The sequence below is a fragment of the Colletotrichum costaricense genome (genome assembly GCF_030867565.1).
Source record: "Colletotrichum costaricense strain IMI 309622 chromosome Unknown Scaffold_1.1, whole genome shotgun sequence".
In the NCBI taxonomy this organism is placed as follows: domain Eukaryota; kingdom Fungi; phylum Ascomycota; class Sordariomycetes; order Glomerellales; family Glomerellaceae; genus Colletotrichum; species Colletotrichum costaricense.
Window position 1 is genome coordinate 4,202,747 of NW_026848230.1, and position 19,611 is coordinate 4,222,357.

At 54.2% G+C, this 19,611-nt stretch overlaps 7 protein-coding genes across 7 annotated transcripts; 4 read left to right on the forward strand and 3 right to left on the reverse strand.

Moving 5' to 3' along the window:
• Positions 1-843: 843 nt before the first annotated feature.
• On the reverse strand, positions 844-2,230 carry CCOS01_01433 (amidohydrolase; the record flags this gene model as incomplete). The annotated part of the gene is made up of 2 exons (XM_060449628.1): positions 844-1,930; positions 1,983-2,230. The coding sequence occupies 2 exons, from the start codon at positions 2,228-2,230 to the stop codon at positions 844-846; spliced, it is 1,335 nt and encodes a 444-aa protein (XP_060321066.1).
• An 807-nt stretch (positions 2,231-3,037) lies between these two features.
• CCOS01_01434 (uncharacterized protein) lies at positions 3,038-3,646 on the reverse strand (the record flags this gene model as incomplete). The annotated part of the gene is made up of 2 exons (XM_060449629.1): positions 3,038-3,145; positions 3,317-3,646. The coding sequence occupies 2 exons, from the start codon at positions 3,644-3,646 to the stop codon at positions 3,038-3,040; spliced, it is 438 nt and encodes a 145-aa protein (XP_060321067.1).
• Positions 3,647-4,120: 474 nt separating this feature from the next.
• On the reverse strand, positions 4,121-4,573 carry CCOS01_01435 (uncharacterized protein; the record flags this gene model as incomplete). Its single annotated transcript, XM_060449630.1, has 3 exons — positions 4,121-4,211; positions 4,320-4,473; positions 4,564-4,573. 3 exons carry the CDS (start codon positions 4,571-4,573, stop codon positions 4,121-4,123), a joined length of 255 nt encoding a protein of 84 aa, XP_060321068.1.
• Positions 4,574-5,571: 998 nt separating this feature from the next.
• CCOS01_01436 (uncharacterized protein) lies at positions 5,572-6,399 on the forward strand (the record flags this gene model as incomplete). The annotated part of the gene is made up of 1 exon (XM_060449631.1): positions 5,572-6,399. One exon carries the CDS (start codon positions 5,572-5,574, stop codon positions 6,397-6,399), a length of 828 nt encoding a protein of 275 aa, XP_060321069.1.
• A 754-nt stretch (positions 6,400-7,153) lies between these two features.
• Positions 7,154-7,363, forward strand: CCOS01_01437 (uncharacterized protein; the record flags this gene model as incomplete). The annotated part of the gene is made up of 1 exon (XM_060449632.1): positions 7,154-7,363. One exon carries the CDS (start codon positions 7,154-7,156, stop codon positions 7,361-7,363), a length of 210 nt encoding a protein of 69 aa, XP_060321070.1.
• Positions 7,364-7,832: 469 nt separating this feature from the next.
• Positions 7,833-8,664, forward strand: CCOS01_01438 (uncharacterized protein; the record flags this gene model as incomplete). Its single annotated transcript, XM_060449633.1, has 4 exons — positions 7,833-8,012; positions 8,213-8,266; positions 8,374-8,488; positions 8,564-8,664. The coding sequence occupies 4 exons, from the start codon at positions 7,833-7,835 to the stop codon at positions 8,662-8,664; spliced, it is 450 nt and encodes a 149-aa protein (XP_060321071.1).
• A 3,014-nt stretch (positions 8,665-11,678) lies between these two features.
• CCOS01_01439 (myosin class II heavy chain) lies at positions 11,679-19,445 on the forward strand (the record flags this gene model as incomplete). The annotated part of the gene is made up of 3 exons (XM_060449634.1): positions 11,679-11,687; positions 12,325-13,540; positions 13,594-19,445. The coding sequence occupies 3 exons, from the start codon at positions 11,679-11,681 to the stop codon at positions 19,443-19,445; spliced, it is 7,077 nt and encodes a 2,358-aa protein (XP_060321072.1).
• Positions 19,446-19,611: the final 166 nt, after the last annotated feature.

Consider the following 19,611-nt stretch of genomic DNA (forward strand, 5'->3'; position numbering starts at 1 on the left):
GATCACCCGGGTGCCGTCCGTACATGATATAATTGTTAAAGTCATAGCCTCGGACATTTGCAGCTGCGCGAACCCTGAGAGTCATCCGGAGACCAATATCCTTCTAGGTGCTCTAGCGCCGTTCGATCATGCGCAGATGATGCGGATAGTTGAGGTGTGCGTAGTATTGCCCATCGTTCGTCCCTTTCCCCTCTCCTCCATTGCCGGCAACATGCAGTAGCGGCACTGGAAGCATGATATGGGCATGTCCGGAAGAACAGGTGCGATTAGCTTCGCATACGAAACGATCGTCCGATGCCCGGTTGCTGAGGAAAGCTTGGTCCACGATATGCAAGCCAATTTCTGCAGCCTCGAAGTACGACGGATCCTGAAAAGAGGTTGGCTGGGGATTAAGCTTCGCCGGCTTAGCCCGCGCGAGCCGTGCGGAGACGTGGTAGCGATCGTTGGAGCATGTGGAGGAAGCGGTTCCAACAACCCCTCCTTTGACGTCCTTGACTTGCTTTACCAGGAATAATCTCGGCCGATTGTGTGCGGAGGCAGATCCGACTGTAAAATGCGACGGAAAACAGGCGTATGAGCCAGTGATGATCGTCTCCGGTGACCTATCTCGAGATCAATTAACGCGATGCCCGTTTATTGTCCGCAGAGCCGGGCTTCCCGATATATCAAGTGCCGAAGGCCAGAATTTCTTTGATTACGACTGTCTGGTCGCATTCAAGCTCGTATCCATCGCCTGTTGGTGATGATCCGGCCAGCGCAATGTAACCTTGCTGCTCATCACGGCCAGTTGGAGCGGTCAAGCAATTGACTAATCGAATTCAATGAAGCTCATATGACGCCATGTCAAACAAAAGTCCAATCCGACTCCTCATCGGTGCTGGGGTTCGAATCAACCGTCTGCTCATCGAAGAAGCCGACTGCTCGCCCGTCCTTCTTCCAGACCTTGCCGTCCTTCATGACAAAGCTGACCTTCCTCAAGGCTCCCTCGTCTTCTCTCGGGTCCGCGTCCAAGGCAATGATATCGGCTCGGTAGCCCTTCTCGATGGAACCAAAGTAGAAGCCGCTCTTCTCCTTACCACAGCTTTCCCAGCCTCCCATCACACATGCTTCCAGCACATCCACGACGGGAACCCCGGCCTGGATCATGAGTTCCATTTCAAAAGCACCTTCCCCGTGAGGAAATGTTCCGGTATCGCCCCCGGCAGCAAGACGCACACCGAGGTCGTGTGCCCTTTTGGTCTTCTTCGCGATGCTGCTGAAATCAGGCGAAGTCTTCATGATCCCGAGCGTCGGGACGAAGATGGTACTACGGCGCGCCATTTCTCGAAAGACCTCATCGGTGGCCTCTTGGCAGTGCTCAACGGTGTCGACGCCGGCCTTGATAGCCATGAGTGCGCCCTTGGCTGACCCTGCGTGGCACGCCACGGGTAGCCCGCCTAGCTTGGCTTCCTTGACGATGGCGTCCATCTCCTCTTGATTAAACATCACCACAGTCGGGTTGGGCTCCGAGGGAAGAAACGGGATCGGTTCCTTTGAATTTGGGAATCGCATCACCTTGCGCCGATAGTCCGCGTAGAACTTGATGATGTCCGCCCCATCGGCCGCACGACGCCGGACAGCCTGTGTCACGCCTACCTGACCGTCGCACGGGTCCGAAATGCGCGGTAGTTTCGCCCACGAGTTCTCGTGACGGACCTGGTAGGACCCAGTGCTGGCGAGACACTCGGTGGCCACGAAGAGTCGCGGGCCGGGTACCAGACCTCGGTTAACACAGTCTCTCAGGTTTGCGTCGTATGAGCGCAGCCCTTCGGTGCCCAAATCTCTGTATGTGGTGTAACCGGACAGAAGGGCAACACGGAGATGATTTGTAGCACGAACGATTCTCTCGACGACACTTTCGTCGCGCATCTGGACCGTCGATGAAGCCTCACTAGCCAAGGTTAGATGAATCAAGGACCTTGTGCCACGATGATGAGGCTCACTCGTATGGATGAAGAAACACGTGTGTATGCGCGTCGACAAATCCTGGCATCACAACCTTCCCTCGCAGATCTATATCATGACTTGTCAACTCGACATGTTTGGATCGCTGCCGGTCATACACATCTGCAATGGCGCCGTTCGTTGGATCGATGACAATCGAGATATTCTTGTCAAAGGTCTTTTTCCTTGGATTGAACAGCAATGACGTGTGTATTGTAAATGGTCCATCGCCCTGTCTGCTACACATTTTTGCGGCGTTGCAAGGTCTTTTGATAATACAAGCGAGTTCTGGCTCAGGTAATGTTTTCGGGTTGCGAGACTCGTCAGTAATATAGCAAAGTCAACAAAAGAGTGCTAAAGTAGACTGCAGAATGAAACACCTAAATGATTACCGTCTGATGATGTATTCACCTGCGGGCGAGATCCTAAGCTAGCTGTCATAGGCAGCTCGACTACTATAAACTCCCCGCTGAAACATGCAAAAAGTTCAAGGAGAGACACGCAAAGGGACTTTGGTAAATAAAGCAATCTCGTCTCCAGATATTCACCGCTGTATGGTTGGTTAATCGTATCACTGTATCGAGAGGCGACGCACACTTCTAGTGTACGATTAAGGGTTCAATGCGTGGGTTGACACCGGGAGGCTGTAAGCTGGAATGCAATGCTTCACATCACCGTTGCACTATGCGGGTGTCCGTGAGTAGGCGGGTCCTCCGACGCCGAGATCCGCGGAAGGGCAGACCTGGATCCGAAATGATGCTTGCTGCGGACGGATTATCTTTCTACCATCGGTTGCCTCTTGTGCTCTGTATCCGTACGCAAGGGTCTCCAGTCTCCTCCATGGACGGAGCGTAGACACTGTGCCGGGATGTGGGAAGAAGGGGAACCCATGACAAGGGCGCTAGGAAACAGAGCTTCGAATAAAGGGTACCCTGAACTGTATAAGCTAGGCGAAACGCACTCGTTGAGTTCTCAGTTTCCTTCAAACAGCTGCTAGCTGGGTGGTTCATCTGGAGGTTGGCCATTGGGTGGGAAAATGACGCATGACGGGGCATCAGCTGCATGCCAACAAAAGGGTTGAAGCAGAGCTGTCGCTGACAGTTCGAGATGCTTCGGGCGCAGTCTGAACGGTATTCTTAACATCGTCATCCTGCAGGCCGTACTGTAACAGTAGTCCTGTTGATTGTTGTTGCAGGGGCCCTCGGTGAATTGCGAAGACCCTCGAGCGCGGAACTGACGTCGGCCGCCGCGGAAGGCAAATCTTATGGCCCAGTGAGGCGATGCCCATCGTCCGAGAAATTCTTGACCCCTTCCCCATTGACCCCTCACATACTCTAGGGTTGTTGTCGGCATCCATATTAGCATACTGCGTACGGTAGGGCATGCGTGGTGCGACGACGAATGCCGAGTTCTGGAAAAAGTTGTGGAATCCGGATTCTTGGACGGGGCCGGGAAGAATGACGAATGCTGGGAGGGGCCCGGGGGACGGTGGAGACGTGCTTGGAAGACCCTGAAGGAGATTTGGCCGGGTTTGGCACGCCAGGCTGGCAGAAGCGGAGGCGGTTGGAGCAAAGAGCGACGGGTCGATGCTGAAAATAGAGACAAGATCGGCCCTGGGCAGGCATGTTGCATTGCCGTGGATGGGGACAACCAGTGGCTTCATTGCTTCAATATTGCCCTGGTTTTTTTTTTTTTTTTTTTTTTTTTTTGCCATCGTTCCATTGGTGCCGGCTGACGATCCATGTGTGCGTTTGTATGCTTTGCTTTTGCTGATGCTTGGTTTTAAGCATCTATGAAGGATTTGACCCAACGGCACATGCCATATGATTGTCGCTCCTTTCCATCCTGGATTAGACAGACTAGCACAAAGCCTGATGCCTATCCCATCGTCATCGTCATGGTTGTCTGCGACTGCAACGGCAGTTCATGGTGTCCTGCATTATGTCAGTGGTGTAGTCAACGGTTCTTTGCTGTCGACAGAAGTTTTTGTTGAACAATAGACAGACAGACCATGGTTATTTTTGGGATGTTCATTGTCTGCTGATGAAAGGAAAAGCGCGCCATGCAAAATCGGTTTGCTGCATTCAAACGTTTGGGGCTTGCGGCTTGCAGAGAAAAGCTCCTGATGGCAAACACCTCAGTCGGCGCCAACCGCTACAAGGAATGCGGCAGAGTCAGCGGTCGCAGCGGGCTGGACCAGTCTCTCAAGTCTGGAGCCATCTGACGGGCTAGAAGGGGCCGTTCAAGCCGTTTTTCATGGGCACCAACCATTCGGCCGCTAAAGACTGCTGACAGCTGGGCTGCTTCCTTGGGGTGATCCAACAACTCCCACTGACCTAAGAGGCTCGGCGGTATCCTCGGTTATGTCGTGGACTGTTGGAGGCGGCGAATAGACGATTTGACTGAGCGTTTGAGCAAAGGGTCGTGAGCAGTGAGCTGGAGGCTGAGCCGTGTAAATTTCGAGAGGTGAGGCCGTGAGGGTGAGGGAGACTTCAGGAGGGCAACGAAGGGTCTGAGGGTGAAGCCATTTCTGATTCGCCGAGAGACGAAGGAAACGAGAGAGACGTACTGTGTACGTACCTTTTAGCATTGATAGTCGTGTGCCACAGTGCCCCGTGTCGGGCCCAGGGTTCAAGCCGTCTGGCCAATCAAAAGTTCTCATCGTGCGAGAAGCGGGCAAATCTGAGATGGGTAACCTGATGTCTTAGGCCGGCAGACCGCCACCACGTTGTCCCTTGCACCAGAATCTGGCAAGCATCCACAGCCACTCACCCCGGTCGCTACCGGCTCGACCTCCTACCTCTAAGTTCTGTCCCCCCCTGCGCAACGTTGCTGGGCAGTTTTCTGCTTGGAGACTTGAGGTTCCCTTTTCTGACGCTTGTTGGCCCAGGAAGAAGCCAAGAACAGCCACCACACGGGTCACGAACAGTGCGACGGAGGAAAGAAGAAGTGGCCCGGCCCTGCATCCCTGGTACCTGCCTGGACCCGTGGACCTGTCCCCAGCGCTCTACTGCGTACACAGTAACCCACCAGTGACTGCCCACTTGGCAACCGCACCTGCCTTTTCACACTGACCACCCTCTTACGCCGCTCCAGCTCGAATACGAGTCTTGTTTTTCTGACCTCCCGCTCGTTCCACTCCAACGACCACCCCCCTCAAAACCTATCCCAACTCATCCCTCACTTCATAAAAACCATTCACTCGCTTTTCCCTATCGTCACCTTTGATTCATTCCTCTCGTTTTACTCCGAGTGATTTCCGCGTCACAACCAACACAAAATCGCCTTTTACCTTTTGTCAACTTACCGGTCGCTTCCGTCCTCCTACCCTGACCCGTGCCGCCCTCCTATTTTCGTACCCACCCGGCACGTAAGAACTTTCCGAGAATTCCAGACGAACCGACTCGACTCATCTCAGAACCCTGTGTCTTTGACACCACCACCAAAGAATTTGGTTGTCGGCACACAAACGAACGATTCTTCAATTTATCTGACCGACCGAGAGAATTATTTCTACAGTCGGCTGACTTGATATATCCATTCTTGAAGCACCACCTACCGTGAATCTCGTCATCCACCACAGTCACGATGCATCCCCAACGCGCCGTTCAGGTCCTCGCCCTCGCCTCGGTCGCTCAGGCGTCATGGTTCAACTTCAACAAAGCCGAGCCCCGCGATGGCCTCCTTAAGAGACAATCAGGAACAGCCAGCGGTGCCGAGACCACATCGACTGCCGCTGCTCAAACCACCACATCTGCTGCTGCCGTAACTACAACAACGACTGCTGCTCCGGTCACCAGCACCACCGTCGCCGTTGTCACTACCACATCTCCCGCTGCCGACCCGACCACATCCGCCAATGCGCCTGCATCAAGCACAACACCAGGAGCCACGGCTGCTCCTACAACCCTGAAGACCAGCACCACATCTGCTGGCAGCAACAACGACGGGACCACCAGCGCAAGTGCCGCTTCTTCCACCCACTCCACCACTGCCGAGCCCGTTACCTCCACCATCAAGACCGTCATCACCACCACCAACTCCGCTGGTGTCGCAACTTCCTTCACCTCTGAGGCCACCGTCACGAGCACGCCCGGTCTTAATGAGGCAAACTCTGGAGACTCATCCTCTGGCATGTCGTCCGAGACTCGCAAGACTGTCATTGGTGTCGTTGTTGGTGTCGGCGGCGCCATTGTTCTCGGTGCCCTGGGCTTTGTTGCCTGGAGAATTTGGGGCAAGAAGAAGCAGGCTGAGGAGAACGATGGCCTCATGGAGTACAACAACCAGTACGGCAACGAGCCCAAGAACGAGATCGGGAGTGCCCAGGGATCTGGTTCCGGCCGTACTCCCTTCCAGTCGACTCTCGAAAGCTACCACGCGCCGAACCAACAAGTCAATGCATCGTCCAACTTTTAAAGATGTTTGTTGTTGCGACTTCCAATGATTGTTTCTTGCGACAGAAAGCGTTGATTCCCCAGTCCTTTCCACACGGATACCACACTCCTTGATTTCTCTTTTTACTCATTTATTACGCTGGCCTTTCCACCAGTCATGCGGAGTTTAGGGCCGCCAGATCATCATGGCAGGCATGGTTGCATATCGCAAGGTCTCCGGACTAATGGATGGAATTTTGTACATAGAAGGCTGAAAATTACTCTTCTTTGTCGGCTGGGCTTAGGATGATCACTTCACTGGACTAGTGTGGGGCTTCAAACGAGTCGCGCAGCAGGACAGGGCATCGATACCAGCAAAGACACATGGCAGAGACCGCAACAAGCAAGTCTGATGGGCAGCCTTCTAGGCCCGTCGGCTTGTACGTACGTTAAGATACAACTTTAATATCAGGACCACCAACTTTCAAACAATTCAAACAAACATTGAAAGGCAAAGAAGAAGCACATACCACATGCAAAAATGACGCAAGTGAAGCCTGTTGGCTGAAGTGGCCGGGGGTTGAGGGAGAGAACTGAGTTCAACCGACTGATTGCAGCCCCTCCTCCCTCTGAACTCTATTCCATTCTATCTTTCCCGATATGATCGGCCGTCATCTGAGGGGGCCAACTGCCATCTGATGAACTCCATGTCTCCAAGCCAGCATGATCGTCCTTTTCGGCTGCCGTCCCGTCTGGGCAATATCACGTGGACACAGCAAAGCTAGGCCATCCGTAATATGATTTCCCCGTCTCAGTGGTGTTTCGGGTGTGCTTTGTGGTGGTGTTGCGGTGGTGTTGCATCCCAGCTTTTTGTGGGCAGCCGTGGTTGGATCTCTTTCCGCGTTTCAGGTTCCCTTTGCTGCTTGCTGCAAGGCCCCAGTTCCAATACCTACCTTCCCCCTCCCGTGCCGTGCATGTGTCGCAGCGCAGCCGCGGGCGCCTGTTAATCGGAAAAAAGTGCTGCTAAGGTTTAAGGAACGGACGTTGGGTTGTTCCTTTTTATTTTTCTACTCCTCCAACGTCTTTTCGGTGTTACGATTTTCTACGTTCGAGCGCTGCGCGTCGCCAATCCACACTACAACTCCTACTGCGCTTCGTTGACGACGCTATATACTACGATTCGACGAGGTTGAGCCTCGGAGTTACCATTACAACGACATATTTCTAATACTTCAATCCGACGAGCTGGTGAAAGGACGGGGCTAGGAGACTTTATCTACGACACGAGAGGGAGAGATACCAATTGGGTTACGATCACAATCACAGAGCAACGATACTCGACGAAAGCAACCAACGCGATCAATTAATCAATCCGAAGGAGAGCAAACCCGATAATCACATCCGAAAGGACATCACAAAAGCGAGCGAGAAACGCCAAACCACTGTCGGTCCATGACAAAGATCAGAGAGAAAGCAATGAGAACGTCAACTCTCTTCAACGTCCTATCGGGGGCCGCCGTGGTGGCGGCGGGTGTGCTGGCGATGGACCTCGGCGACGAGATGCGCATGGGATGGAAGTATGGCCTACTGCCGCGGCAGACGACACAGAACCTGCAGACTTTCGAGGGGAATTTGGGCGGTGTACAAGCGTCAGCGGTATGTGATTACATCTCTATCTCTCGGGATGCTCTTCTCCTCAACACTCGAGCGAGAATCGAGATCCTCAAGGGGGGCGCAAACACTTAGCTCCGGGGAGAGGTTCGGTGTGGCGTTCAATGGGTGGCGCTGTTTCAGGAGTAGGATGAGGGAATCGTAGGACGGAACGTTGTATGCTGACTATTGTGGCTTGGCTACAGATTACCAAGTCAAATGACCCTAGTAGACCGTTCGAGGTCGACGGTGATACTTTTGTGAGTTTCTTCCGCGTGATCCCCGACGTTCTCTACCGGAGACAGAGGGGGAAAAGGGAGTGCGTTTGCTATGGGAAGCAAGCGTGCTAATGCGTGCTCGGTTATAGCCCGACTTCAACACCGCCGCGGGCCGATCTTGCGACAACCAGAAGAACAAGTGCTCACAAGCAGCCAACAACGGGCCGCAAAAGTTTGAGGTGACCAAGTGTGACGAGCAAGCTGGTGAGTTTATGTTACTCTCTTGGAGTTGAAGGTCCCTTCACACGTGAGGACCACGATACTAACACCAGGCGGCAGAGCAATGCAAAAATACAATCGACACAATCACAAAGCAGAGCTTTAGCGACCCCGTGTTTTCGGGTACGGTGGGAGATTTTGACATCTTTTGTGATCCTTGAAAGTCTCGTCTGAGATGGTCGAGCGACATGTTGGTTGTCGGCGGGGGCGGTGACGATGGTATTGCTGTCTTAAGAGGCTATGTGAATGGAGTTACGTCGGCATGTGTATACTGAGAGATGGGTAAAAGGAACGAGCGAATTAGGGAGTGAGGACAGAAAGCCAAAGGGGGTGGCAGAGGTGTTGACGGGGATTTTGAGCTGTACATGTTAAAGATTAGTTTGGTGTTATAGGTTCCTCGAAGCAAAGATCGAGGATGATGTACGGCGGGCATGACGCTCGGCTGTTGATGAGGTTGTGGAGGTTATTCTTCTTCTTATTCCATGAATAATAAATCATGACGAAATTTCAATGGTGCTAAACATCCTAGGATGATATTGAGAAGCGACAATCCAGAATCGTTTGTTGCGAGATGTGATCGTGATTATGATGTCTCGGAATGCCTTCACTTTTGATAGCAAATAATCAAAAGAAAAATAGTTTTGGATGCAGCTGTTTCCAAGCCATACCTGCCTTTTGATAATGACTAGGAAGTGGTGCCTCTTCCTGGTGACATCAACATAGGCTGTAGGTAGGATTCACTTCTTTCTTGGCGTCCCAACTCCTAGTAAACCCAAACCCCCCTCCCCCAACCTATACGTAGTTTCTCAAATATGGAGATTATTCAAAAGAACGAGGAAAAGTCGTTTCGATCGAATTCTTCTCCTAAAAAGGTAGCAGCTGTAGGAACAAGTGAGATTCCGACCCGACGGCCGACAGGGGCTCTCTTTCTCGAAATAAACCACATGGGCACTAAGATCCGTTCGTCTAATTAAACACGTCCCCCAGGTTCAACGCTGTTCCGGGGAATTTACCAACCTGCCTTTGTTTTTGCCCCGAGCTTTTTTTTTTTTTTTTTTTTTTTTCGGTTTTCGCGTTTTGTGGCCGGCTTCCAAGGGAGCAAGACAATATGGAGTATTGTCTTGGGTCAATGAATCGTAACCTCACAATCGAAAAGGCGATTTTCCTGTGCCTGGCTAAGGGGGAGAGTGCAAGAGGTTGAGGCAAAACTAGGCTCATTAGACTATGCAGACCTTTACCTGCCACCCGATGACATGCAGGAGAGCTTCTCACGGATAATCTAGTAGGAAGGGATAGAAACCGAGGATGAGACGAGACGAATCGACGACATTCAGCTCCGATGAAGGTCTGGAGATCTGTACCTGCATATTTTCGAGTTTGGACCGAAACTGCAGTAGTGTCGTGGGAGAAAAACGTGCGTTCAGGGGGATTATGGGGGATGGACGGACGGATGACAGCAGTAATTTGACAAGTTGGGGCTCCCGTCATGCAGGTTTACTTTGGTGGTACTTTGATGTTAAGCTGTTGAGTTAGTGGACGCTACTACTAGATAGGACAAGGAATCATAATATGGCTTGTTATACCTTCCACGTTTATTCTAGAAGTTCGAGTCTGCGATATTGGATATTGGCGGCATGGCGTTCTTTGACGAAGTAATAAGTATGCCAACGCCAACTTTGACGCTGAATGTAGTAACGGTAGCTATGTAAAAACGGTGTTCCTTTGGATCCAGGAAGCTGCTTGCAGCCGAACAGAATTGTCCTTTCAATGTAGACAGACATAATGTAAGCAATCTGGCAATCTGAGCACGAGCGTGACGGGCCGGACATTCGAGCCATTGGCAAATACGATGTCGTCTAGGAATCCAAGCAGCGGGGCCTCTCATCCGGCGGGAAATCACCCATAGCTCCAGATGCGATGCAGTAGTAGGGGAGGCGATTTCCGGGGGTAATTGGTCGATGATAATAGAGTACATTCCTTCTAGTGTACAATCATGGGGTGTTGGATGTATTGGAGTATCAGCCAAACAAGGCGAGATTGGGCTGGTCATAGCTCGGTCCCGTGGACTCTCATTAAAACAAAGCTGGGCCGCTGAGTGGCCCATCGTGCCGTCGTCGTCCCTCTTCGCCCCGTGCGTGGTGAGTGGAATCGTGTGGATTGGACAGCCTGTCCCTGGCGACTCGCACTCCCCCGGTCCATCTCATTGGAAAGCGGGCAGGGGAGGCCCCATCTCTTCCAAGCTTGTCACTCTTGTCTGCCCCGTTTTCCCAATGACATTCGTTCATGTGCTCGCAAGTTGGCTGGATCAGTGGAAAAGAAGGGCCCCAAAGTTGAAAGTCAGAGGCAGAAAATGCCAGCTGTCTTTCGTGGAGTGCCCAGTTGAAGCCGGCCAATCCCATCGTGCCACTGGTGACGGACCACCGAACCAAGGTCTCCACGTTTACTCGAACCCGAAAGCCTGAGGCGGAGGTATCCCTTCCTCTGTCTTCTCGAGTCTCCACGAATTCGTGCCGGTGCAGATGAACTATACTGTCGTGGTTGTCACTGTATTGAGGGACCTGACGGTGTCTGTTCAACAAATGTGTCGAACGTTTAGGTAACAGAACCAAGAAAGTCTGCCAAGTTGCCTAAATACCTAGGCAGTACTCCTAAAGGTAAGGTACGGCTATGTACTGTGTAGGTACTGAGTTATGTAGCGAGACTAAGGCAGCATTTTGTGAGCTGTCTTCGGCTGGCGGTCGTGCCTTAGCTCTGCTGTACCTGCTCCTTCCCGTGCGCGTACCTGTACCTTGCCATTCCTGTCAAAACCGCGTTCCCAGTCTTGTGCATGTACATCGAGTCCCTTCATTTTCTTGGCCTTCCAATGAACCGTCCGGAGAGTACACTTAACCTAAGTCTTGACCACCTACCTAACCGGCCGGCACCATCTCTAACGAGAAATTCGGAAAGAAAACTAGGCAATAACTCTTACCTTAGCTTCCCATGTATCCTTCCAGGTTGCCTTTAACCTCGCCATCCCGTCCAGTCCTCACTGACTTACCACCTTGCTCCTGACACAACACGTACCTTATCGACATTTCCATCCTCTCCTCTCATCTGTCTCTCCACCAAAGCCGGCAGCATCGTGCTATATCGACGGAATCGCCATCATACGTGTAGCTCAACCTGTAACCCGATGCGTCCGGTACCCGCGTGCTGCCACTGTCTGCCTTCTCTTCTCATGTCGCTCCTTAGTCAATAATTTCCCTCTCTCAGTTCCTTTCTGCAACGGCCCCCCCGTCCCTCTAATCCCTGCACTGGGTCACTACCTGCAAAATAATACCTTATTTCTGCTGGCTATCCTTTTTTTGTGTCCAGGTCCCCTTCCCTGTCCGCCTAACAAAAAATACCTGGGCTACCTGCGGATACGCGTCGCGACCAAAAAAACCACCCATCGGCCCCAAATATACACACTCATCCATCCCCAATCACACGGGCCGCCTCTCCTCCACCCCCTTATTCCTGTCAACAACCTCGACAGCGCCCGTCCGTTCCCTTCGTTTTTTCTCTCGCGGCCTGCTTCGTTGTGTGTGCATGCCGATTTTTGAGGGCTGTTGAAGAAAGGGTCCTCGACGCGAATACACAGAGACTTGGCTGCAGACGATTCCCATCGTCTGCGCTGATCTCACCGTGGTAAGCTACACCTCACCGCATCCTCACCTAACCTTACTTTACATTCCCGGCGTGGTACGGATACCTTGAACGTCCACTCACCACGCCACGTCTTTTCTTGGGCCCATTCCTGATTGAAACAGAGTCCCACGAAGACGTCTTCTTCCCAGCAATCCCATTCTCCTCCTGCTGCATCCGCACAGGACGGCACAGGACCTAATCGTTCATCCTTCAATTCGCCGCCAACGTCTCCCGCCCTCTCATCGACGTCCACAGCTGCCGACGGCGAGGACCTTGGGTCCTCCCCAATTTTGCCTTCGCTACCCGCGCCCAGACTCCCCGACCGAGCTCGGGAAATTCTCAGAAGTCAAAACCAATCCAATCCCGAAGAAGACGAGAGATACGTGACAGCCAGCTGGGGCTCGCCCTACTCAACTGAAGAGACGAACCTCATTCGCCGCGAAAGCATTGGCAGCGATCAATCCGAAGGCTCGCCTATCCATCACATTGCTATCAGCACTCCCTTTCTTCGACCTCCACCAGCGCTTTCGCTCGGACAGGACGAATCGCACGAGCCCTACCTCAGCGCAGCTCAAGTTCTCGCTAATCGCGCTCGGAGACCTGCGCGACGATTGACTGAAGATTGGATTCGCCAGCACACGGCGGGTGATCATACTGAGGGCCGACATTGGTTCAGCGACGGAAGCGAGCACTCTTCACTGAGCGGCTCAGGATCTGGCGACGAAGCTGTTTGGCACGATAAGGAATCTCTGCGAACCCCTAGAGCCCGACCACGCCTAACGCGCGCATCGCTCACGGAACCTCGCTATCCTCGAACCCGATCCAGCGTTGAGACCCTCAAGCAAGAAGACGTGAAGCCTCGAGACGAGACAACCAACGCGAAGATGGAGAGTCCAGATCTCTCCAAGGCTGACTTGGCCCGCGACCTGCCAGAGCTCCCACCAATTCCCACAACCCCCAGACGGAGCGCTAGTGCCGCTGTCGGCAACACGGCGAGGACGCCAACTACACCAATGAGGAGTGCATCGGCCAGAGTGACAATCAAAGAGCCCAGCATGACGCCTCGGGTGAAGAAGAAGATCCCGTGGAAGGGCAAGAATATTATGGTTCTTCTTCCCAAAGACGAGGAACGCGGACGCCCTGGCCATGCGCCCAAGCCGTTGAACCAGAACGAAATCGAGGGCATGTTTAGATCGTGGGAAGAGCTTGGATACGATATCAGTGGCTTCGATTTAGATCTTGCAGAGGGCACGTACCAGGTCCCTACTGGATACTCACAGAGTCGAGACGCTTGGCCTAGCCCCGAGGACCTTGTTCAAGAGCGTGCGCAACATACATACAAAGTCACATTGCCTGATTTGAATGGTAAGTCTACATCGCGCAGAGGGAAGGCAACAGGAATGCTAACTGTTATGCAGCTTGGAGAGACTATGTCAATGAGCTTAACGAAGCCAAGTTGCGAGCTCTTGGAGTGTCATTCGGCGACGACGATCCCCCGGCACCTTCAATATCGCCTGCAGTATCACAGCCCAGCCGACAGGCCTCTGCGCAATATCCGCCTTTACCATTCTCTCCACCATTGCCTACATCCTCAGCGTCGAGCAACCATGTGCAAGGCTATCCGTTCCCCCCACAGTTCATACCCGGTGGGCGTTCTTCTGCAGGCCACAGTCACAGCCCGAGCATGGCTTCGCCCATTGGCTTCGGCAGTCACCCTGCCAAGTACAATAATCGACAGTCAATTTCGGTTCCCATGGGCCACTCGCCTTTCCAGATGCCAGGTCAACCATCGCCTCTAGGCTGGCCAGGTCCGCATAGAACAGAGTCGCCTAATCTGCTGAACGGAATCCTCTCTCCAGTCTCCCCCTTTATGCCCGAAGGATTTGCGCCGACTGGCAGCCCTGCTTTCAATGCGCACCAGCGTCACCAATCTTTGCAGTACCCCATGATGCCTCATCAGCAGTTCATGCAGCATCAGCAGCAACCCGCGCGCGCATCACCTCGTCTGCAAGAGGTGCGAGAAGACGAAGAGGAAGAGGAGGAGGCACACGAAGAGACGTCCATGAAGCCCGCAGAGCCTGCACAAATCAACGACGATGACCTCCAGGCAGAGATTGACGAGGCCGAGTACCACCTCGAGGAGCAGATGCGCAACGAGTTGGAGCACGAGGACTACAGCCCCCATAACGAGGAAGCTGCGGCTGAGCAGCTGGCCAATTTCTCGCAACAGCAGCCTCTTGCGCATGCCAGAGAAGCATCGGTCCAGTTCCAGGCACCCCAGCAGCTTCCCAAGCAGTTCGGTCCTCAAGGCGGCGATGGCCCTGTCCTTCACCACCCGCGCCCTCACAGCCGTGGCCACTCTTTGTCCCAGAACTTCTTCTCTCACCATGACGAGACCCGACCCCGCGGCGACAGTTTGGCCGGATGGCACGAGGTTGACGCACAGCGGATCGATGAGGCGGCGGAGATCGAGACCAACCCTAGCAATCTTGGCACACCCGTACAAGATTTCAGCCTCACGACTCTCTTGCAGCAGCACCAGCGATCGTTCTCGACAACGAGCAATCCTTGGAACGATGTTTCGTCAATGTCAAGCAACTCTGGCATGCCGAGGAGACCCAGCCATGCCAGCAAGCCCTCGCTATCCAAGCTCAACGTCAAGGCACCCGAGTTCAAGTTTAACCCAGGACACGAGTCAAAGACGAGCTTCACTTTTGGTGCTGGTAGCAACAGCTTCCAGCCCTCAGTCTTCCAGGCTGGTGGTGGATCATTCGCTCCGTCAGTCACTTCCCCGTCAGCGGGCTCGTTTGGTGCAGGGTCCATGTCGTCCAAGATTAATGCGGCCGCCCCTGTCTTCTCGCCTGGTCAGAGCGACTTTAGCTTTTCTGCCTCTGGTCCCAAGTTTCGACCGGATGCACCCGCCTTCACACCCTTCGGAAATGTTTCGGATTCTGTCACCAGCCCTGTGTCGGGCAGCGAGAGCGCTGGGAACCGCACTAGCTCGATTTTCGGCAACATTGATCTGAACCTTTCTGACATTGTCAAGCCTCCCAAGAAGTCAAAGGCCGTCCCAATTATCCGCCCCAGCAGCAGCGATAACAACCATGATGAATCTCAAGACGATCTTCCGGATGATGCAGATGGTCGCTTGATTGACGAATCTCGCTTCAAGAGGGCAAAGGCGTCAAGAGGAGATGAGGACGATGTTCCTCTGTTCGCTGAGCCATCGCCCGAACCCACGACCTTGCAGTCACTCCAGCCCAGGAAAGAGGAGCAGGATGCCTCTGACGAGCAAGCTTACACGCCCGCCGACACTACCATGTCTTCCACCGTTGCTTCCGAGCACCCCGCCGACTCCAAGGCTGTTACGGCTACTAGCCCCTCGGATACTTCGCCTGACCAGCAGCACCTGAACTGGGCACCCTTCGAATTCGACTCAAACAACGATGTTCAAAGCTTTGCTGAAGCCCGGCCTTTTGGCATTGACACGTACAAGAAGGGCCACAACAAGTCGCTCTCTGCTACTGCGAGAGCTTTCATCCCTGGCGGCGGCTGGGCGCCTACTCCGGCAACCGAAACCGATGAGGACGAAGAGGACGAGCGTGACAGAGAAGACACCGTTGAGCCAATCCTGCCTAGCACCGAGGCACCAGCCCCGGTCTCGCCACCTCGCGAGCCGTCTCCTCGGGTCCCGACACCTCCCAAGTTCGCCGCACCTAAGGGACTGGGCGCTTCTCGCTTCGCAAGCCCGCCTAAGACTAAGGGTCTGTCTGCGTCTCGGTTTGCCGCGTCTCCATCGCCTGCGCGGAATGCTGGAGAGGAGGTTTACGAAGACTCTCTGGAAGAGGGAGAGATCCCCGAGGATTATGTTGTTTCTGAGGGAGAAGAGTATCTTGATGAGCCCAACGCCCACGAGTTCACCTTCCCGTCAAAGTCCGCGATTGATGCCAGTAACGAGCAACATGAGCCAACTTTCGAGGAGATTGATGATATCATGAACCACCTCAACCAGAATGACCCGACTTTTGGTGTCAACAAGGCCAATGATGAGGCCGCCAGATGGCACCAGCCCAGCCCCAACAGGCAGATCCAGGTCGCTGGTGTTACCAACTTGTCGCCGTACAAGATGCAGGCCGGCAGCCAATACCGCAGCAGAACCTCCAGCCCTATGCGCCAATACCATGGACTCCCCACCGACAACTCGGCCATGCCGACTACGGAGTTGGAAGATCCTTTCGTCGATCCTCCACTGAGTGCACAGTCATTCGATGCTCCGATTACCCACCTGGTTGGCCAAGAGAGTGCTACACAGAGCGACTGGGAAGGTGCATTCAGCGACGAAGAACAAGCCAAGTTGGAGCAGCGTGTTCAGTTCTTCGACGGTCGCGTCAACGAAGCCGTCGGCGATCTGCTCTCCGCTCGCTTGGGTCCTCTTGAGAAGACTCTACTGTCCATCAAGCAGTCTCTCCGGGGCGACAGAAGAGCTTCGTCTTCCGTCCGCCGCAGCGTCTCTGCCGATATACAACACAGCGACGCTGATGATGAGGATGAAGAGCCCGTGCCTCGTCGCTCGCTTAGTCCGCGCCGCGACAAGCGGATGGAACAAATCCGTGCTGCTGTACTCGATGCTTTTGCTGTTCAGCAGCGTGGTGCCTCTTTCGTGCCTCAAATTTCAGCCCCCGCTGCCGATGAGCCCTCCAGCACTGCTGTTCTAAAGGCTTTGGAGGAGATGAGAGAGCAGTTTGGCGCTTCAATGCGCCTTGATTTCCGTGGCGAGGATCTGCGAAACATTGTCGAGGAAGCTGTCGAGAAGCGCATGCCAACCCCATCTCAACAGCCGACAGCCGATCGTGATCATGACGAGGCCGTCAACAACAAGTTGAGTGAGCTTCAAGCCAAGGTCATGGATCTCGAAGAGCGCCTTTATGTTGAGCGTAGCAAGACTGAGAAGGAGGTTACCGACCGCCGCGCCGCCGAAGATCTCGCGGCAGAGCTCGACAGAAAGCTTCAGTCCGCCGAAACTCGCGTTGAAGTCGAGATCATGAACAAGAGCATTTTCGACCATCGCGTTAGCGACCTGGAGGATAAGCTCCGACACCAGGAAGAGCGTACTCAAGCAGAGCTCGACGGTCGCCGAACCGCCGAAGATAGACTCTCTGAGGTTCAGCGTCTGCTCCGTATTGCCAGCGAAGAGGAGGTCCGTCTCCGTGAGGAAGTCGAGGAGCGGGACCACAAGCTCAAGGCCTTTGAACAGGCCGCTTCTAAGCAAACAATGCGCATGGCACTCATGGAGGCCTCCCAAACCAACGCTACTCAGGCGCAGACTGAACTTACCAACAAGATCAACGCTATGGAGGACGAGGTCCGAGGCGCCACCCACGAGGCTAACCGCTGGAGATCCGAGACAGAGCGCGTGGTTGAGACTGCCCGCAGACAACAGATCGATCTCACCGAGACACTCCAAGAGAACAAGGCCATGCAGAAGTTCATTGACACCCTTGGAACTCAGCTTCAGGAGAATGAGCGCGTCAGGGAAAGCTGGCGTGCCAAGTTTGTCTCCCTCCAGGAAGACATGGCCAAGGCTGCCCGCGACATCACCGAGGAGAATGCTCGTCGCACCAAGCGGGAGCAGCAACTCGTCGCCCGTCAAGAGGTCTTGGATGCTAAGCTCCAAGCCGAGGCCCGTACGCGCGAACGGATTGAAGCCGAAATGGAGAGACTCGAGAACGGCGAACGCCAAGGCATGCGTGCCGTTAATGAGTGCAAGCGTCTCGAGGGTCTGCTTGGCGAGATGAAAACCGAGAACCACAAGCTTCACCAGTCTGCCATGCGATACCAGAGCGAGTTCAAGGAGGCACGAGAGTCTGGCATTGCCGAGGTTCAGCGAACGCGCGTTTCTATGCAGCGCGAGATTGACGAAGCCAACCACCACGTCAATGCTGTTCGTGAAGAACTCGAGGAGCAGGTCGCTAAGCTCAGAGCAGAAGTTGATCAGGCCAACATGGACGTCGAGACTGCCAAAGCTCAATCTGAGATGATGATGGAGGAGGCTCAGACCAGCAAGACCGATGCCATTGAGGAACTCAAGCGCAAGCACCAGAACGAGCTCGAAGACTTCCAGACCCGCTGGGAGCGCCAGCTGAGCAACGCCGTCGAAGATGGCCAGAAGACTGAGCAGCACCTCCTCGAGCGTCTCAGCCTGTCCACGTCCAAGACAGAACATCTCCAAGACCGTGTCGCACATTTGGAAGAGAAGCTCGAGATCGCCAAGGAAGCCGCTCGCGCTGCCGCTCAAGCTGCCAAGTCCGCAGGTGTCGAGCCAACCGCTCTCCCCACCGCATCTTTCCAGCCCAAGGCCGTGGCTCCTGCCGCGCCCGTTGTGTCGAAGGCCATGGACCTCCCAGAGAAGATCTCGCCCCAGGCGTTGCGAGAGTCCATCATGGTCTTGCAAGAGCAGTTGCAGGCACGCGAGCAGCGCATCGAAGAGCTCGAGTCTACCGTCGACAAGCTGGACCCCGAAGCTCCTACCAAGATTGCTAAGCGTGACGACGAGATCACTTGGTTGCGCGAGCTTCTTGCCGTGAGACACGGCGATTTGCAAGACATCATCCTTGCCGTCTCTGCCGAAGACTTTGACAGGGAAGCCGTCAAGGATGCGTCCATCCGTCTCAAGGCCAACCTTCAAATGGAGGAACAGGAACGCGAGCGTGCGATGAATGGCGGATCAGCAATCAATCTGCCCAACATTGCACAGTCACTTCGGGAGGCTGCATCGCCTCGTGTTGCTCAAGCTGTGGGACCCCTGGCTGCGGCCTGGGGTAACTGGCGCAAGTCGCAACAGCCCATCTTCGCATCGGGCGGACGAAGCGGTAGGCCCTCTACGGCCCGTCCTGCTGTCAATAGCAACCACACCCCGTCCCGATCTACCACGTCGGCCTCTTTCAGCAACAACCACAACGGACTGATGACCCCGCCGGCTTCTGGTCTCCGTCAGACCCCTACTTCGAACGCTGCGCGCGCTGAGGAACCTCAACCAACGGCGTTCCAGACCACAGGACGTCGGTACACGGCTCAGCAACTACAGGCCAGGAACCGAGGACCGTCCATCACGGAGGTGCCATCCGAGCCGATGCCCCTCAAGAGCCCGCCCGCTCGCCGTCCGTCGAGCCGTTCTCAACAGCCCATGACTCCTCCGATGATGCGGTCAAGCGGCTACGACTCAGATGCTCACCCGGGCGACTTTGACGACACTGACTTCTTTGAAGACTAAGAAGGAGCAGTGATGAGTGGAAGGAAACGTGGGACCGTGGAGGATTTCCTTTGTCTTTCGCGCCGCAGTCACTCTTTCTCTCTCTCTGTCTCTATCACGCAGCATGCTTTTGAGCCCAAAAGAATGGACACACTAGAATGATGATACCCCCTTTTTCGCAAAATTA